The following is a 19,644-nucleotide window of genomic DNA, read 5'->3' as shown; positions in this document are numbered from 1 at the left end:
GTGCTAACTAGTGGTGCTCAAATACCCCTTTTCAAAATTCGAGTTAGGTCGAATTCGAATAGTAAATTATTCGAGATCAGTCGAATATTCGAGTCGAATAATTTTTACTATTCGATTCGACCTCGGAATTCGAGCTCACTATTCGAGTCGGTATTCGAGCTCATTATTCGAGCTGACTATTCGAAATGGCCTTAAATAGCTTCCAACACTTGTTTTGAGGGTGAATGATGCAAGAAACCTCTTTTTTTTCCAAGTAACAACAGCAAGTGATTATGTGGGGATGTTCCTTTAAAAAAAAAAAGTTGAAAAGAGAAGTTGTGTCCAGAAATTTGTTCAGTACTGTATATACTTCTTCTTCTTCTTCTTCTTCTTTATCTTCTATATCTTCTTCTTCTTCTTCTTCTATATCTTCTTCTTCTATATCTTCTTCTTCTATATCTTCTTCTATATCTTCTTCTTCTTCTTCTTTTATATTGTCTTCTTCTTCTTCATCTTCTTCATCATCATCATCTTCTTCTTCATCTTCTTTTTCTTCATCTTCTTCATCTTCTTCTTCATCTTCTTCTTCATCTTCTTCATCTTCTTCTTCATCTTCTTCATCTTCTTCATCTTCTTCTTCTTCTTCTTCTTCATCTTCTTCATCTTCAACTTCTTCATCTTCTTCTTCTTCTTCATCTTCTTCTTCTTCATCTTCTTCATCTTCAACTTCTTCATCTTCTTCTTCTTCTTCTTCATCTTCTTCTTCTTCATCATCTTCATCTTCTTCTTCTTCATCTTCTTCTTCTTCATCTTATTCTTCTTCATCTTCTTCATCTTCATCTTCTTCATCTTCTTCATCTTCTTCATCTTCTTCTTCTTCATCTTCTTCATCTTCATCTTCTTCTCCTTCTTCTTCTTCTTCTTCTTCTTCTTCTTCTTCTTCTTCTTCTTCATCTTCTTCTTCTTCTTCTTCATCTTCTTCATCTTCTTCTATATCGTCTTCTTCTTCACTTATTTCTCTTTTCAATTTTTTTTTTTAAAGAAATGCAGCTATTTTTGAGCGTAACAAATAGCTGGTGGCGCACGCATGTTGGAAGCGCCATTGTATGTGCTCCCTGGCAGTGGAAACACACAGACAGCAGGAGGTAAATTCAGCAGCAGGAGGAGGAGGATGAGTGTGTGGCAGCAGGCAGTCAATGAGGCAGGCAGCGTGACATAATAGCCCTGGTACCTAGCGGTGATACCAGGCCGTAAATGAACACAACAGGAGGTCCCAGACAGCGGTCGTGCAGCCCACATCGTGTCCAATACACAACTGGGACAACACAGTTTTCAACCCGGGCACCTCAGAAAAATTAAACCTTTTTTTTTTTTTTTTTATGGTTTTTTGGTTTTGTTTGTAAAACAAATTACACAGATATATAGCTATTGTTTGACGTAATAGCTGGTGGCAGAGTGGCAGCAGAAGGTAAATCTGTGTACCCTGGCAGTGGGAAACACAGACAGACAGCAGAAGGGCAGTACGCAGCCCACTGTAGGTGTAAAATGTGTGGCTGCAGGCGACTTAATAGTCAAAGTGAACCAGGCTGGCTTAGTGAGCAGGAGCCAGGAGGTGGTAAAGGGTGGTAAGGCACATTAACGATGGTTCTTAGCCAGTTCATGTCCCCCTCTCGCCGACAACAGGGGCCAGGAACTCGCCTTCCACCCATGCCTGGTTCATCTTGAGAAACGTCAGTCTGTCCACAGACTTGTGAGACAGACGTGAGCGTTTCTCGGTGACCACACCACCAGCTGCACTGAAGCAGCGCTCGGACAGCACGCTGGAAGGGGGGCAGGACAGCACTTCCAGGGCGTACTGCGCCAGCTCGCTCCAGATCTCCATGCGCTTGACCCAATACTCCATGGGATCAACAGGGGCATCGCTGTCAAGCCCGCTGTAGGACCCCATGTAGTCAGCCACCATGCGGGTCAGGCGCTGGCTGTGACCGGTGGAGGATGCTGCTGCATGCACCTCCTCTCTAGTCACTGCTGCCGGAGCCTCTACAGTCCTGTAGAGCTCGTGGCTGAGAGACAGCAGGTCTGTGGGGCGCTTGCTGCTGGATGCAGGCACCTGCTGCTGCCTCTGTGCTGGCTGCTGGACAGTGGGGGTGGAAGGCTGGGGGAAGGCTTCCTCCAAGCGCTCAACAAGGGCCTGCTGCAAGCTCCTTATTTGTTGCGCTGGGTCTCCTCCTGCAGGCGGCAGGAACTGGCTCAACTTCCCCTTGAGGCGTGGGTCCAACATCATGCTGATCCAGATGTCCTCCCTCTGCTTCATCTGGATCACCCTGGGGTCTCTGCGCAGGCACGTCAGCATGTGCGCTGCCATTGGGAAGAGGCGGGCCACGTCTGCTGGCACATCGACGGCAGTGCTGCTGTCCTCATCCTCCTCCTCTGCCTCGTCAGCCTCATCCTCTCTCCACCCCCGCACCAACTCAGCTGCACTGTGCTGCTCCCCCTCATCACCAGCAAGGTCAGGGACCTCCACCAAGTCCTCCTCCTCCTCCCCCTCAGAGGTGGACTGTGCAGCTGCTTGCCGCTCCTGCTGGTCCAAGGCTGCCGCTCCCTGTTCCAGCAAAGCATCGAGGGCCCTGTTCAGCAGACAAACCAGGGGCACCCACTCGCAGACCATAGCATGGTCCCTGCTCACCATGTTAGTGGCCTGCAGAAAGGGAGCCAGCACTAAGCACACCTGCTGCATGTGCCTCCAGTCATCATCGGGGACGATGGACGGGATGTTGCTGGTCTTGTCCCTTCTCTGAGCGGCGGAAACAGTGGCCAGGGCAAGGTACTGTTTGACAGCGCGCTTCTGTTCAACCAGTCGCTCCAACATCGCCAGGGTGGAGTTCCAGCGAGTCGGAACGTCAAGGATCAGCCGATGGCGTGGCAGATCCAGCTCCTTTTGCACGTCTTCCAGGCTCGCACAGGCTGCAGCCGAGCGCCGGAAGTGACGCACAACGTTCCTTGCCGTTTCCAGCAGTTCGCCCATCCCCTGGTAGGTGCGCAAGAACTTCTGCACTACCAGGTTCAGCACGTGGGCAAGACAAGGGATGTGGGTCAGGTTTCCCCTGTCTATTGCGGTAACCAGATTGGCCCCATTGTCGGCCACCACCTCTCCGACTCTGAGGCCTCTGGGGGTCAGCCAAATCCTCTCCTGCTCCTGGAGTTTGGCCAACACATGGGTTGCCGTCAGCTTGGTCTTCCCAAGGCTGACCAAGTGCAGCAGTGCTTGGCAGTGGCGGGCCTTCACGCTGCTGCTGAGGCGGGGGGTTTGGCCAGGTGTGCCGGAGGATGGCAGAGGATCGGAGGAACCTGCTGCAGTTCCCCTGACCCTGCGGGGTGGCACCACCCACTGTGTTGCTGCTGCTGCTGTGCCCGCTGCTGCTCTCCCATCCTCACCCCCTTCCACCAAGCTGACCCAGTGGACAGTGAAGGACAGGTAGCGGCCTGTCCCGAAGCGGCTGCTCCAGGAGTCCATGGTGACGTGGACCCTTTCACCAACCGCGTGCTCCAGCCCTCGCTCCACATTGGCCATCACAAAGCGGTGCAGTGCAGGAATGGCCTTGCGGGAGAAAAAGTGTCTGCTGGGGAGCTGCCAGTCTGGGGCTGCGCAAGCAAGCAGCGCACGAATGTCGCTCCCCTCCTGCACGAGCGTGTACGGCAGGAGTTGGGAGCACATGGCCCGTGCCAGCAAGCCGTTCAGCTGCCGCACGCGACGGCTGCTGGGAGGCAGAGCCCTAACCACCCCCTGGAAGGACTCGCTCAAAAGGCTCTGGCGTGGCCTTTTGCTGGCACGGGAATCAGCAGACACAGCGGAGGAGGCCACTGAGGACTGGCTGCCAGAACAGGCCTCAGTGTCGGCGGCAGGAGTTGCAGAGGGGGGAGGAGCAGTGCGTTTCCGCACTCCTGCTGGTGCTGCTGGAGGAGCAGGAGGGCGGGTGGCTGCTGTTGCTGCTGCTGCTGAAGGCTGTGCAGTGATGGGTGTGGTGCCACTGCCAGCACCAGATGCCTTCAGCCTCTGGAACTCCTGATGCTGGTGGAAATGTTTCGCAGCAAGGTGGTTGATGAGCGAGCTGGTGCAGAACTTTAAGGGGTCTGCACCTCTGCTCAACTTCCGCTGACAGTGGTTGCAAGTGGCGTACTTGCTGTACACTGTGGGCATGGTGAAAAAGCGCCAGATTGGTGACAGAAACATCCCCCTACGGCATGGAAGCGCTGCTGCCTGTCTCCCTGTGGTGGTTGGGGGTGGGGCTTGGGGGGCTTGGGTGCGGCTGGTGGTGGTACTGGCAGATGCTGCTGCTGCTGCTGCTGAGCCTGAGACACCAGCAGGCTGTGGGACCTGCCTACTGCTGCTGCCAATGCTTGCAATGATGCGCCTCCTTGCAAGGCCCACAAGAGCATCCTCCTCCTCCTCCTCAGAGCTGCTGAGGACGACATCCCCTGGAGGTGGTGGCACCCAGTCTCTGTCTGTCACCGGGTCATCAACATCCTCCCCCTCCTGAAACATGTCCTGCTGGGATGAGGACCCCCCAAACTCCTCTCCTGATGCATGGATGGGCTGCTTGACTGTCGCCACAGTCTTGCTGTCCAATCACTCATCCCCCAAAGTGCCCATCAGCATCTCCTCCTCAAGATCGCCAACAACAGCAGACAATTTACTCATGATGCCTGGGGTCAAAAGACTGCTGAATGACAGGTCGGCGAGTGACGGTGAACTGGCCTCCTCCCCAGACCCTGCTGGGCGGCTGCTGCGAACAGGGGTGGTGGTGGTGAGGGTGGAGGCCTCAGATGCAGAGCTGATGGCGGGCTGCTCATCCTCCGTCATGAGTTGCACCACAGTGTCTGCATGCTTTTCCTCAATGGGACGTTTCCGACCCGGCTGGAGGAAAATCAGAGCAGGTGCTACACGCTGCTGCTGCTGTGTCTCTGCAGCGTGAGTTGCAGATGCTCCTGCTGGGCGGCGCCCAAGGCGTCCACGGCCAGTGGCTATGGGAGGAATGTTAGCCACTGACGCTGCTGCTGCTGCTGCTGCGGAACTGTGCATGGTGGCGCGCCCGCGCCCGCGGCTTGCCACAATGCTGCTCCCTCTCCTCCTGATTCCCTTGCTGCCCTTCCCCTTGCCCAAACCGCGCTGGCTGCCACTTCCAGACATCTTCGATGTTTTGGGCGTATAGACAAAAGTTTTTTAAAAGGGCGGGTGAAAAGTGGGGTACTTTAATGGAGTGGGTTGGTGGGTGAGGTGACTGAGTGAGTGTCCCTAGTACAGTAAGTAAGTAGTAACAGTCAGGAAGTACAACTAGCAGTTACAATAATCAGTAGTAATCACAAGTAAATTTAGTGTGTGTACACTACAGACAGTGAGTGCACGCACGCGCAAACACGCGCAGGAGCTAGCCTATGAACAGTGACTGAGTGTCCTAGACTACTAGTACAGTAAGTAGTAACAGTAAGTACAACTAACTAATTACAATAATCAATCAGTTATCAGAAGGAAATAGAGTGTGTGTAGTGTGTACACAGACAGTGAGTGCACACACGCAGGAGCTAGTAGCCTATGAACAGTGACTGAGTGTCCTAGACTCCTAGTACAGTAAGTAGTAACAGTAAGTACAACTAACTAATTACAATAATCAATCAGTTATCAGAAGGAAATAGAGTGTGTGTAGTGTGTACACAGACAGTGAGTGCACACACGCAGGAGCTAGTAGCCTATGAACAGTGACTGAGTGTCCTAGACTCCTAGTACAGTAAGTAGTAACAGTAAGTACAACTAACTAATTACAATAATCAATCAGTTATCAGAAGGAAATAGAGTGTGTGTAGTGTGTACACAGACAGTGAGTGCACACACGCAGGAGCTAGTAGCCTATGAACAGTGACTGAGTGTCCTAGACTCCTAGTACAGTAAGTAGTAACAGTAAGTACAACTAACTAATTACAATAATCAATCAGTTATCAGAAGGAAATAGAGTGTGTGTAGTGTGTACACAGACAGTGAGTGCACACACGCAGGAGCTAGTAGCCTATGAACAGTGACTGAGTGTCCTAGACTCCTAGTACAGTAAGTAGTAACAGTAAGTACAACTAACTAATTACAATAATCAATCAGTTATCAGAAGGAAATAGAGTGTGTGTAGTGTGTACACAGACAGTGAGTGCACACACGCAGGAGCTAGTAGCCTATGAACAGTGACTGAGTGTCCTAGACTCCTAGTACAGTAAGTAGTAACAGTGAGTACAACTAACTAATTACAATATTCAATTACAATAATCAATCAGTTATCAGAACTTGGAAATAGAGTGTGTGTAGTGTGTACACAGACAGTGAGTGCACACACGCAGGAGCAGCTAGTAGCCTATGAACAGTGACAGTGAGTGTCCTAGTACAGTTACAGTATATAACTACAATACTAATACAATCAGTAGTAAAGGACAGCAGAAATACTGGTATAGAATAGAGAGAAATAAACAGAGGACAGGAGGACAGCTGCCCACACAGGCAGGCCCTGAGGCCTAAAGCTGTAAGCCTGCAGCAGCTGGCCTGTCTCTATGTAACACAAAAGCTACTAACTAAAATACAATGTCTAACTAACTAACAACAATATAGGTGTGTATAGGAGGTGTATGTGAGCAAAAACGCTAGGTAAATGACCACAATAAAGCTCTTGCTAAGCCAAAGCACAAAGGAGCAACTCTCTCTCTATGCAAGTCTCAGGCAAGGACGGAGAAACGTAACATGGCGGCCGCTATTTATAGGGTAGGGGCTGGCCAGGGTCCCCCTCTGTGATTGGCTGCCGTCAGAGGGCCTGGGAGCCCTCTGATTGGCTCTAAGGACATCAATCTGGGCTATGACGCTATTCGAGCTCGGTACCGAGCTCGAATAGCGCCGTTTGCTCGAATAGCTCGAATAGTGAATGGGCTATTCGAGTGTACGCGAATAGCCCATTCGAATAGCTACAGCTATTCGGAGCTCGAATACCGAGCTCGAATAGCTGGAAAAGAGCTCGAATATTCGAGCTACTCGAATATTCGAGCTCTGCTGAGCACCACTGGTGCTAACCTAGATAGAGACTTTAGGCATGATAACCATTGCACCACACTGGTGAAAAGCCAGTTTAGGTGTGATAAGTTTAGGCATGATAAGTTTAGGTGTGATAAGTTTAGGCATGATAAGTTTAGATAAGTTTAGATCGCTTGCAAAGTCCCGCACGCAAAGCAGCGCCATTAAACTTTATACGAAGTGCACCAGACTTTGCTAGCGTAAAACTTTTGATCAGCTGTGCACTGCGGTGCTAACGCAGTTGGCGCTTAAACTTATCACACCTAAACTTATCACACCTAAACTTATCATGCCTAAACTTATCACACCTAAACTTATCACACCTAAACTTATCATGCCTAAACTGAGTTTAGGCATGATAAAGGGCTTTTCACCAGCGTGCTAACTGTTAGCATCGCTTTGTGAATCAGGCCCATTGTATTTATTCAGTTCCAGGTCAAAGACTTCACTTCCTGAGTGTCAAAAAAAAATTGGCAGACAAAAGTGCTTTGAAAAGCGCTTCACAAAGCTTAAATCGCTCTAAAAGCGCTTAGAAAAGCGCTTTAAAAAGCACTTACAAAAGCGCTCAGTGCTTGTGACTTTTCTGGCGATTTATAATGTGAACAAAGTCTTAAGTTTGGGGGAGCCCCTGGGGGAGAGGGGGATACTGGGCAACAGCTGGCTCGGGGCCCTGCGGCAATTTCTCTGCATTCAGACTGATTGTTGGTTCCTGGTGTATGACCACTGCGACTGCATCTTCAGGAGATAAAACAACCCACAATTCAAAGCTTTATTTTCATGCTTAACACATTCTGATTAAGGTACAGAAGGAGCGTTTCAAACACCTCACAATCTTTGTGAGCTAATGGTGAACTATGGCCTTAAATATAAAAATCTGCGTTATATTAAATTATAGTTAACAAAATGAACAAAATATAAGACATGAGTTGATGCCTTCTATATGGATAAATTATCAGTAGTGCACTTCTGAAAAACGCAATGCAATTTTGCAAAGTGTGCTCCCAGCCTCAAACATCCAATAAAATCAAAAGATAAAAATACCACATCCCAAAAACATATAGATAAGTTAATTGGCTAATTGGTCCAGGAGAGGACCAAGGAGGACGCCCGGGGGATTTTGCAGCCTAAGTAAGTACCAGTTTCATTTTTTTGGGAATGCTCAGGGTCCCTTTAAGAAAAGGCTAAAACCCACCTCTTTTCCCAAGCCTTTGAGACTGCAGTAAAAGATGTGAAGATTTCTCTGCCTTCTTCAATAACAAAGTGTCTGCCATCCATGCCAGAATTATACCAACAACCTCAATGGACCCTAGGACTTTGTATGCGCTTATTGCTGTCTTTAACACGTTGAGTGAGGACGTGTGACCTGAATCCAGGCCAAATTGGTCAGTTAATGCAGTGCCCAGAGCTGATCAGACCAGCACTACACAAAATGCTCCTTGCAAAGTGGGCTGCACCCAGATGCACTAAAGAAAGCAATCATAAAACCACTCTTGAAGAAACAATAAATGGATCCTGAGTCAGGATTCAGGAAAAAGCACAACACTGAAACAGCACTAGGCCAAGTAATGAATGCTATACTTACAGCAAGATACAAGGGTGGGTGCTCAGTTCTGATTCTGCTTGACTTGTCAGCAGCTTTAGATACCATGGATCATGAAATATTAATTCAGCGATTGCAGACATACTGTGGCTTAAGGGGTGCTGTTCTCAGCAGGTTTCAATCTTGCCTGTCTGGCAGGACACAAGTGTGCCTGGGCACCCACTACTCTAAATCAGAGCCACTTGCTTATGGTGTCCCACATTGATCTGTGCTATTACCATTACTCTTTCTACATGCTTCTAGTGGGCAAAATAGTCCAGAACTATGGCCTAGGGTACCATTGTTATGCAGAAGACACACGTCTGTATCTGCCCTTCAAGCCTGGGACACAAGACCCATCAGCATCCATCAATGCCTGTCTAGTGGAATTTCTTGTAATTAGGTTGATTACTGATGTTAAAAACTTCTGCATAAACTTAAATTGGTTGGGACACCATGGCCCATATGCAATTTACTTTTTCTCCTTAGTTTTCTCCAAGTTGATATTTTTCGACTTGTCAATAAAATGTCTTTTAAGCCACCAGAAAGCTAGAAAATACTCAAAATAATTTTGATAGTACTTTTTCACCTACTTTTTGGTACTTTTTTAGTTGAATAGTGCTGGAAAGTTATTTTAAATAAAAGATGAAAAAGTATCTCCTAGGAGAAAATAAAGGAGGAAAAGTTAATTGCATATGGCCCATGTGAGATATGTATGGTGTGCTTCACCTTCGACTAACCTGTTATCTTCTTGTATGCAAGCAATTGTAATCACATTTTTCAATAGAGTATTTCTGGGCAGCAAAATAGGTAAACAGGTCATAGATGACAATGGATAAGCAAGATTTTCAAATAGCTACTTAAATTGTTATTACATTCTCTACTTAAACAATACTGTGATGTGCACACCAGATCTGAGGGCTGGTGCACACCGAGCGGCTTTTTGGGCGTTTTCAGATCCGCTTGCGGCTGCGGATCTGCTTGGTCAATGTATCTCAATGGGGTGGTGCACACCAGAGCGGCAGGCGTTTTGCAGAAACGAAAAATGCCTGGGTGAGGCATTTTTTGGATTTCGGATGCGTTTCTGCCTCAATGTTAAGTATAGGAAAAACGCAAACCGCTCTGAAAAACGCCTGTTCAGAGCGGTTTTGCAGGCGTTTTTGTTACAGAAGCTGTTCAGTAACAGCTTTACTGTAACAATATATGAAATCTACTATACTGAAAACCGCAGCAGCAATCCGCAAAACGCTAGCAAAACGCCTCATAAAAATAAAAAAAAGCGTTCAAAAATCTGCTAGCATTTTGCGGATCTGCTAGCGGGTTTTGGTGTGCACCAGCCCTCAATGGGCAAAGATGATTAGTCATTGTCATAGCCATTTAATAGTGTTCTTTTTGAATTTAAAGTGTCAGTGTACTTTGTGCGGTTAAAACGCCTTCCGATCAATAATGCAATATACTTGTGTTATTGATCTAAGCCCTGTTTTGAAGCCTGAAGTCTACATTAAAAAACATTGAATTAGCACTGCTGCCCATGCCTTACCCTCTACAGTTAGTCTTGTGTGTGGGTGGAGAGTACTTTAATGCAGCCACTATGATATTTGGGTGCCAGGTGTGTCAGTTGTTAAAGTACCCATAATGTGCTGTTGCCTGTATTCTACAATTAACTTAGCGATTACTGTTTTTCCAGTGTTTCTCCCTGTTAATTGGCTATTGCTAAATTCTGCCATTTTCCTTGTGATGCGTAACCCTAACCTCCCCCTAGCGTAAACCCCTTTCTAATGTATCTCCCTTCCTTAACGTTACATTTTCCTGATGCCTAACCCTAACCTCGTGCATCTCATTTGTTGTGTTCCAAAGTAATGTAGAATCAGCAACTGAAAAGTAATTTAACTCACTCGCTCACCTGTAAATTAGCTAAGAGTATGAAACCGGGCACCCTGTTGGCTAAACCCCTGTGGTGGTTTTGCCTGAAGCATTTCTGATCCAGGTCTGTTGCCATGGCCCACCCTCAGCTCTACAGCTGCTGATCTTCGGATGACCAATTGACTTAAATTACTTTTCGATCTACGATTCTGCCACAGGTGCTCTTTAACCTCTTCTACACTAGGCTAGTTGAAATCTACTGCCTGTTTGTGGCCACTTACCCTGCCAGGGTGTAGATTTAATGCAACAGAAAAACTTGGAGGAAAGACACGGAGCACGTATACCCCAGAGAATATAACACAGACTGGTTCAATCAGTAAAATATCATAATTTTTATTAGAATATCAAAAAGTAAGTAAAACAAGATTATTCTCCTAAAACAACGGCGGTGGTTGATCAGACCACCCCGCACTCACACAACGCACTCCAATCACCCAGCCAGCCACAGCTCACCCCAACAAACACGAGTTTTAATGCTATATAGCGATTTCCCTGAGAACGTCACGCGAGCAACGGAGAGCCGCACTTTCCTACTCCGCAAAGGAATTTGTGCATATCCATAGGGCAACAGATGACTGCCCTCTTCACCAAGGCTCAGTTTGACACAGAGCCAGCAGATAGTGGTAACTTGTCAGATGCAGCTACATGCAGTCATTAATCCAGGCGTTCAAAAGCCAACATAGCAGGTAAAGCACTGAAGATATAGATGCAAGCACAGTCATATAGATCAGAGTGGATAAATGACAGGAAGCCGACGCTGTATGCAGATGAGCAAAGCAAAGCAGAAGCAGTTCATGCAAGCTAACAGTTTGTGCTATACAGTACCGAGTCCTCGGTGTCCAGCCTCCAAGTTTAGAGTCACTGTATCCACAGGGTATGTGCAAGATATGTAGTCCCAGACAAATCCCATGCAGTTGCGGAGTAATGGACTCTGAGTGCCAGGAGTTGTGGGGAGCTGAGCAGGTCCGCTGGTGCAGAGAGCGGGCGGGAGCCTCAGGGTAGCAGCTAACCACTCGCCAAACATACCACATGTAGCCACGACATGTTTCACCGGACACTTCCGGTTTCCTTAGGTGGGCGTGGTAAAAACAAGGGTGTAGATTTAATCTTTTTCCCACCGCAGACTCCTTAAGGGGCCAGAACTGTCCTGTCCCAAACAGGTTAAGCAGCAAGGGGGATGGGTGTCATTATAAAGCTTACATAAGGCAGCAAAATGTCTAGAAGCACTCCCACTAGCACTTGCAACGTGTCAACAGCTAGTGATAAATGCACAAAAATCCAGAAATGTTTTATTAATACCAGAGAAACCCTGAATAAGGGATATTGTAAACAAATCTCTATATACAGAATGTGGCTTTTAAAAACCAGCAATATTTGTTACAATGCCAGTCATCATTCGCAGCTGTTCATTGCCAGGCAGGCTTGTTGGTTGTGAGTTCACAAGGCCTTCCCTAGTGTGATGCGACATGTGTAAGCAACCAAGCTCTAAGCCTTAGCAAAGGTTCAAAGATGTCCATTTCATAGAAAATAGCAGATGCTATTTATAGCAGTTACAAAATGAATAATTTGCTTGGCATGCATCACATTTCTTAAAGCAACTTTATGGATGCTTTTAGAATGTGCCACTGTGCTAAAGTCCAGAGAATCTGCCTTACTTTAAAAGTTGTCCTCACAATGAGTGCCACGCTCAGAAGGCCTCTGGGCGGACAACAGTCTCTTGTCCCCTTTGTGCAGCCCCCCGTTACTCATATTTACATCTCTTTGCAGGTATGCATCCTCTGTTCAGTGGCAAGAGAGAACAGGCATGAATGTATTCCATTTGAATGAGAAGTGTTCTGCATAATTAGAATCATGGGTTGGTATAATTAGACTGCAGAGATTTTGATATCGGAAATGGAAGTCTCATAACAGGTTTAGGATTACGTTTTCCCAGAATGCCAGGTTATTGACAACTGACGGAATTCACACAGCCTGGTGCCCCGATGTATGCAAACATCACCAGAATGTAAAACAGATTCCCTGCTCAGGTATTTGATGTCTGATGGATGTGCTTCATGATTATTTTAGAATGGCGGGAAGGCTGGCATGGACACTTACAATAAATCTGTAAAGATAGAAATACCTGAGCTGCCATAAGTGAACTGTTTTGCTAAAGTAAAATTAAACTTTTGGGAAAATAAATACATAAAATAATTGGCTACTTAAAGTGTACCTGAAAAGTCTTTCACCATATTTGCCTGGGGCTTCCTTAAGCCCCCTTGCTTGAGGCCGCTCAGTCCCTCACTGTCTCCCTAGGTGGCCCCTGTCCCAAAGCCCATCGTGCTCCCACAGATAGGAGCATTCCACACTTGTGCAGTACTACTACACAGATGCTGAATGATTCCAGGGACGAGAGCTCGCCGGGGGAGCGCACCTGGCTGGGCTGTTCATGCGCGATGAATCATGACCCGTCCCAGGCTAATGGGCCGCACTGTGGGGGACAGGAGCCACTTGGGGAGACAGCAAGGGACTGAGCAGCCTCAGGGGGGCTTAAGGAAGCCCCAGGTAAGTATAGAACCTGTGATGGCTTTCATCTCAGGTTTACTTTAAATGCTTAAATGCCTACATACCTTATTAAGCTTGGAGCTGCAAAGAGTTGACTTGAAGGTTGAATGCAAGGAGTTGATCTGAAGGTTGTGAGACCTCCCCATGTGTATACATTCTAACCTCTGCTTTGGTGACAAGATAAAAAAAAAACCTAACGATAGCATTGTGTGTGTGGTGTGTGTGTGTGTGTGGTGTGTGCGTGTGTGTGTGTGTGTGTGGTGTGTGCGTGTGCGTGTGTGTGTGTGTGTCGCAATAGGGCCGCACTCGTGACCCAGATCTTAATTCCGAGCCATTGTCACAATTCTTTGGGGATCCACATTTGGCAATGGGGGACTGGAGGACATTGTGGGACGTCTCTATATGATCCAGAGGCTTTCCTCTTCTTAGGTAAGTGTGTATTTTTCTTGTACCTGAGGTTCACCTGGAGTACACTTTAAGTGACTCACTAGACATTGAATTCAGGATCAGGGTGACAAGCCTTGTGATCTTGTCTTTAAAGTGAACCCGAGACCGATATATATAGGCTATACTTATGCTTACCTGGGGCTTCCTCCAGCCCCATGAGGTGTGTGGGCTCCCTCGCTGTCCTCTCTGGCCGCTTCAGTGTCTTCTAATTAGCCTGGTAATCTGGCCAGGTGCGAAGGTTGTAGGCTTCAGCGAATACACGTGCCCCCTCCGCGGGAGTGTTCTGCAGTAGTACAGCACAGGGGCAGAACGCTCTCATTTGCAGGAGCGTGATTGGGTGGTGCACACGTGGCCGAGCCATACATGCACAAAAGAGCACAGCCGACCAGGTTACCGGAGCTGATTAGAAGATAACGGAGCAGCCGGAGAGGATGGTGAGGGGCTGCAGGAAGCCCCAGGTAAGTATAAATATGCAATATATCGAGATCTGAGGTTTGCTTTAAGAAATACCACTATTCAACTGAAGAACTAGTGATATCATTTGTCAAGATATCTAATTTGGCCTGTGACGTGAATGTAATTAAATAACTGGTCCTGAAAAGTGTGTCAAATGATGTAAGCCAAAGCAAGTATAAATCAGCATTTAGTGATGTGGTGCTGGTAGTTTGGGCTGAGTGATTTGTGTGATGGATGTTGGGGTGCACAATCATTTTAGAATTGTGTATTTAGGAACAGTAGGTTATTGTCGCCTACTGTTCTGAGCCATATTGAAGTAATGAATAGTGGACAAATCAGGACTTAGTATAAAACATCAGAGTATTTTTTTCTAAGCGTCTGCTCTTTCCATGATTAGAGATACCTGAACATCAAAGCAAGCCTGCCTCTTACTGTCTGAAAATGTGGCTTTAGCCACAAGTAACATTTTTCATGGAGTGATCACAGGGACCAGAAAGAGGAAAGGAATGGATCCAGCATGGACATACCTATATGCTTACCTTAGGTAGCTTTGTCTCAAGTATCCTTTAACCTCCCTGGCGGTAAGCCCGTGCTGAGCATGGGCTATGCCGCCGGGAGGCACCGCTCAGGCCCCGCTGGGCCGATTTGCATAGTTTTTGCTGCACGCAGCTAGCACTTTGCTAGCTGCGTGCAGTGCCCGATCGCCGCCGATCCGCCGATATCCGTCGCGCCGCAGCCGCCCCCCCCCCAGACCCTGTGCGCTGCCTGGCCAATCAGAGCCAGGCAGCGCTGTGGGGTGGATCGGAGTCCCCCTTGACGTCACGACGGCGATGACGTCGGTGACGTCATCCCGCCCCATCGCCATGGCGCCGGGGGAAGCCCTCCAGGAAATCCCGTTCTTTGAACGGGCTCTCCTGATCTCCGATCGGCGGAGGTGATCGGAGGGGCTGGGGGGATGCCGCTGAGCAGCGGCTATCATGTAGCGAGACTTTGTCTCGCTACATGAAAAAGAAAACATTTTTTTTTTAAAAACGCATTTGCTGCCCCCTGGCGGATTTTTAGCAAACCGCCAGGAGGGTTAAGGTAACAGTTGAGGGCACAAGCATTATAAAGACATGCTTAATGGACAGTGTTGTATCTTCAGGGTGAGCCACAGGACTATGGGCACCATGCTCCAGAGCAGTGGTCCTCAAACTAAGGCCCGCGGGCCGAATGTGGCCCCCTTACGTTTTTTAACCGGCCCCCCCCACTCTCAAAATCTATTACTTATAGATGCGGTCCCCTGCATCTTTAAAGAGAAACTCCGACCAAGAATTGAACTTTATCCCAGTCAGTAGCTGATACCCCCTTTTACATGAGAAATCTATTCCTTTTCACAAACAGACCATCAGGGGGCGCTGTATGACTGATATTGTGGTGAAACCCCTCCCACAAGAAGCTCTGAGTACCGAGGTACTTCTGGCAGTTTCCTGTCTGTGAACCTTGTTGCATTGTGGGAAATAGCTGTATACAGCTGTTTCCAACTGCCAAAAAAGCATGCAGCAGCTACATAACCTGCCAACAGTAAAAATGTCACCATGTAATAAATGTCAGAATGTGAATCAGGGATTTAAAAGATTTGACAATGGTCAAACTGACTAAATCATTTATACATAATTATTGTAAAAATGAAGCACTTTTTTTATTACATTATTTTCACTGGAGCTCCTTTTTAAATATCTGCGACCCACATAAAGAAGAGCAGTGCTGGCACCACCCATCCACATGGGTTCAATTGGACTGCAGGTTGTCACCTGGGTATGCTTCACTGTCTGTAGCAAAGATGTTCTTCGGGCGTCACATGAATGGCTGCTTCTCCTCCGGAGTTCTCCTCTGTGTTGCAGGAAATACTATCTGCACATGCTGTGTTGGGGGGGCATACATCAGATTTGGTTAAATGGGAGGCATAAGAGCTGCACATGGTAACAGGTAATAGTTTACACTACCTAGGCTCAATGCAATGTATTCTACATTTTTTGTATACTCCGGCCCCCCAGCAGTCTGAAGTATTTTGACCCGGCCCTTGACCGAAAAACTGGAGAAAGGGGGATATCGTACTACCTATACTAAGGGCAACTTACTACCTATACTGGGGACACCTCTTCTACCTATACTGGGGACACCTTACTACCTACACTGGGGGAACCTTACTACCTATACTGGGTACTGACTACCTTATACTGGGTAGAAAAGATAAGATACCTTTTGCTATATTATACTGGGGGCAAAGTGAGGGCTCTGTGGAAGGAGGAGTGTGGAAGGGGTTGCTCTTTCAATGAGGGTGAGGTAAGATACTGTTATTCAGGAGTTTTTGACTGGAGGGACTACAATTTCAGTGCTTGCCATGGATGCTATTTTACCCAGGTACGCCACTGTTTATGGACATTATAATGGAAAGAAGAGGAGTAACAATGGGGCAGTACACAAGCATGCAGCCTACAGTAAGCGGGATAAGTAAAACTATTTGCTCATTCGAACACTAAACTACATTGGGGGCAGCTTTACACGTTAGATTCTCAGCCAAGATGGCATCAAAAGATCATCTTTACCAAATGTTGTCTAGCATGTCTACAAGGCTTAAAGGACAATTGTAGTGAGAGGTACATGGAGGCTGCCATATTTATTTCCTTCTAAGCAATACTAGTTGCCTGGAAGCTTTGCTGATCTATTGGCCTGCAGCAGTGTCTGAATCAGACCAGAAAGAAGCATGCAGCTAATTTTGTCAGATCTGACAATAATGTCAGAAACACCTGATCTGCTGCATGCTTGTTCAGGGTCTATGACTAATAGTATTAGAGGCAGATCATCAGCAGGGCAGCCAGGCAACTGGTACTGCTTAACAGGAAATAAATATGGCAGCCTCCATATCCCTCTCACTACAGTTGCCCTTTAAACCTTATCCTTTCATTAAGAACTTGCCTAACGCTCTTAAACACAATAAAAATCAAGTAGTTCAATTAGTTTATAGCTAGCAAGGCGTGTACATTGTATAGGCAGTGTGCAAAATCTAACAATTAATACTTGCTGATTAATTAACTCATAAAAAGCATATATTTTTAATATACCGTATTTTTCGGCATATAAGACACTCCGGCATATAAGACGCACCTAAGTTTGGAGGGCAAAAATTAGGGGAAAAAAAAAAATAAACCTAGGTGCGTCTTTAATGCAGGGGCATCTTATTGACCTTTCACCTCCTAAAACTGTCTCTAACTTACTCTATCTACACTACACTATCCCCTGCTGCCCTACCAACTAAGCGACATAGCAATTCACTACACAACACTGCACTAACACACCACTTCACTATCCTGCACTAACACAACACACCACTTTAATACACTTCACTACACTATCCTGCACTAACACAACACACCATTTCAATACACTTCACTAAACTATCCTGCACTAACACAACACACCATTTCAATACACTTCACTAAACTATCCTGCACTAACACAACACACCACTTCAATACACTTCACTACACTATCCTGCACTAACACAACACACCACTTCAATACACTTCACTACACTATACTAACACTACAACACCATCAATACTACACCTGATCCTGCCGCGGCACTTCTTTCCCCCTTCTCTCCAGCTGCGATCCTCTTCTCCCTCTGGAAGTCAAGTTCAGTGAAGCTGCTGCTGCCACTAGGTCCTCTGTTCCTCCTGTAATGAAACTAAAGATAGGTACATTAGTGGCACGTTACCGATAGTTTATGCGCATCCGCAATCCCCTTCAATGCACCTCACGGAAAGCCGCTCCCTGCCGCTACACGCTGGGTCCTTCTCGCTGGCCGCCTCCTTCCTCATGTTCGCTGCACGTGCGCCGCGTCATGCGGTAACGTGCCACTTATGTACCTATCTTTAGTTTCATTACAGGAGGAACAGAGGACCTTGTGGCAGCAGCAGCTTCACTGAACTTGACTTCCAGAGGGAGAAGAGGATCGCAGCTGGAGAGAAGGGGGAAAGGAGCGCTGCGACAGGACGGGTAAGAGCTTCCCTGCGCACTCTGCACCCATTTTTTCTTGTATCTTTGGCATATAAGACGCACCCACTCCCCCCCCCCCCTGTTTGGGGGAGGAAAAAGTGCGTCTTATATGCCGAAAAATACGGTAACTATAAAGGTCTTAGTTTCTTACCAAGATATTGAAAAATAATTGTTTGCCCTTATTTATCAGAGTTCCAGCTCATGCAGCCATAAACTGAATACATTTCCAAATATATATATAGAAGCCACATTAGCATGGGAATGAATGAATTTTTAAATTATAAGCTGTCATTATCTAGACTTTTTATTTATTTCCATCAAAGTTTAAAGTATATTTATTCACTAGTTGTCTAATTTCGGCCCATTAAGATTGCCTCCTCGGTAAAATTCACATCAATGACATTCTACTTCCACACATCTCTCAATCATTTTTGTCCTGTTATTCTAAAAAGTCAACAACGTTTCAAACAAGCCATTTCTGTGACGCCACACACAGCACTTGTTTCAAGGAAAGAACATGAATTTCAAGAAACAAAGACACCTGCTGGCTGCTGGATAGGAGGGGGTGAACACATTAAAAGCCAACCACTCCGCTGGTGAATGTGTCGGCTGTGTTTTTTTTTTTTTTTTTTTTTTTTACAAGTTCCAGTTTCAGCTAACCTTCAAATGTTTCCTTTGAATCAGAAATACCATTTTAGAAAAAGCAAATTGTTATCAGTATGTAAATGAAGAATCAAATCTTAATATAGTTTCTTTATTCTTTTGGGTTTCCATGTTACATTGCAAACGCTGAACAGAACCTTTATTGAAGTGATAATATTTTAACCCTTAACACACCAAGCCTAGCTAGTTATTATTTATCAAGCTAGGGTTCACGGAGAACCCCACAGGTTTTTTTTTCCTAGTAATTTCTGAACTGCTTGATACAGGAGATTTCTCAAATCATGTTGGAGGGTTATGAAACTATAATTCATGTGTTGCCATTGCTATAGCCATTAGCATATGTCATAGTCTTACTGTGTTTCTCATACATAAAAGGAAGTATATCATGCAGAGATGTTTTTTAATATATTTTTACTTTCCTGTTTTTTTCATCCTATATAATAAAACCCCTGTGTTCCTGTCCCTGTGTGTATGTGTCCCAGCTTCCAGACTTGACAGTTTGCTGTCTGAGAACCTCATTGCATTGTGGGAAATAACAGCTTTTTACAACTGCCAAGCAAGCAACATCTCCCTGTGTGCATATACTTCAGACAGCGGTGGGAGACAGGTGAGCAAGACGCATCGGTATGCGTGTTGCCGGGGTTTAGTAGCCGTGGCCTAGCGCACGTTTTGTTTTGTTTTAACGGGCAGGCCTTTTTACTAGTTAAATAATAATTATCCTAAGCTGATGAAGGACACTTACAAGAATCTGGAGTTTTTCAAAAATGTAAATATTTGGAACCTATAAAGAATGGGAGTCCAAGTGTGTTTTATTTTTTTTTTTACTTTTTTTGAAAGAACATTTTATAGGTCTATTTCATATTATTTATCCTAAAATGATGGGGTACATATAAAAATCTGTAGTTAATTATAATAT

At 46.2% G+C, this 19,644-nt stretch overlaps 1 protein-coding gene across 6 annotated transcripts in view; it reads left to right on the top strand.

Annotated features, from left to right (window-relative positions):
- Positions 1 to 19,644, top strand: part of ST8SIA2 (ST8 alpha-N-acetyl-neuraminide alpha-2,8-sialyltransferase 2) — a 359,528-nt gene that overhangs the window by 90,621 nt on the left and 249,263 nt on the right. For 5 of the 6 annotated variants that reach the window (XR_011030249.1, XR_011030250.1, XM_068275151.1 and 2 more), the window contains exon 2: positions 17,946 to 18,065. The exons of the other annotated variant lie outside the window; for it this stretch is intronic. Coding sequence is in view for 3 of the 5 variants with exons in the window: in XM_068275151.1 (XP_068131252.1) it covers positions 17,946 to 18,065 (120 nt within the window). In the remaining 2 variants the exon portion in view is untranslated. The remainder of the gene's footprint in view (positions 1 to 17,945; positions 18,066 to 19,644) is intronic. 6 annotated transcript variants of the gene reach the window in all.

The sequence above is a fragment of the Hyperolius riggenbachi genome, chromosome 3 (genome assembly GCF_040937935.1).
Source record: "Hyperolius riggenbachi isolate aHypRig1 chromosome 3, aHypRig1.pri, whole genome shotgun sequence".
Classification (NCBI taxonomy): Eukaryota; Metazoa; Chordata; class Amphibia; order Anura; family Hyperoliidae; genus Hyperolius; species Hyperolius riggenbachi.
The sequence above is the reverse complement of the archived record's forward strand: the minus strand, read 5'-3'. Positions and strand labels throughout refer to the sequence as shown.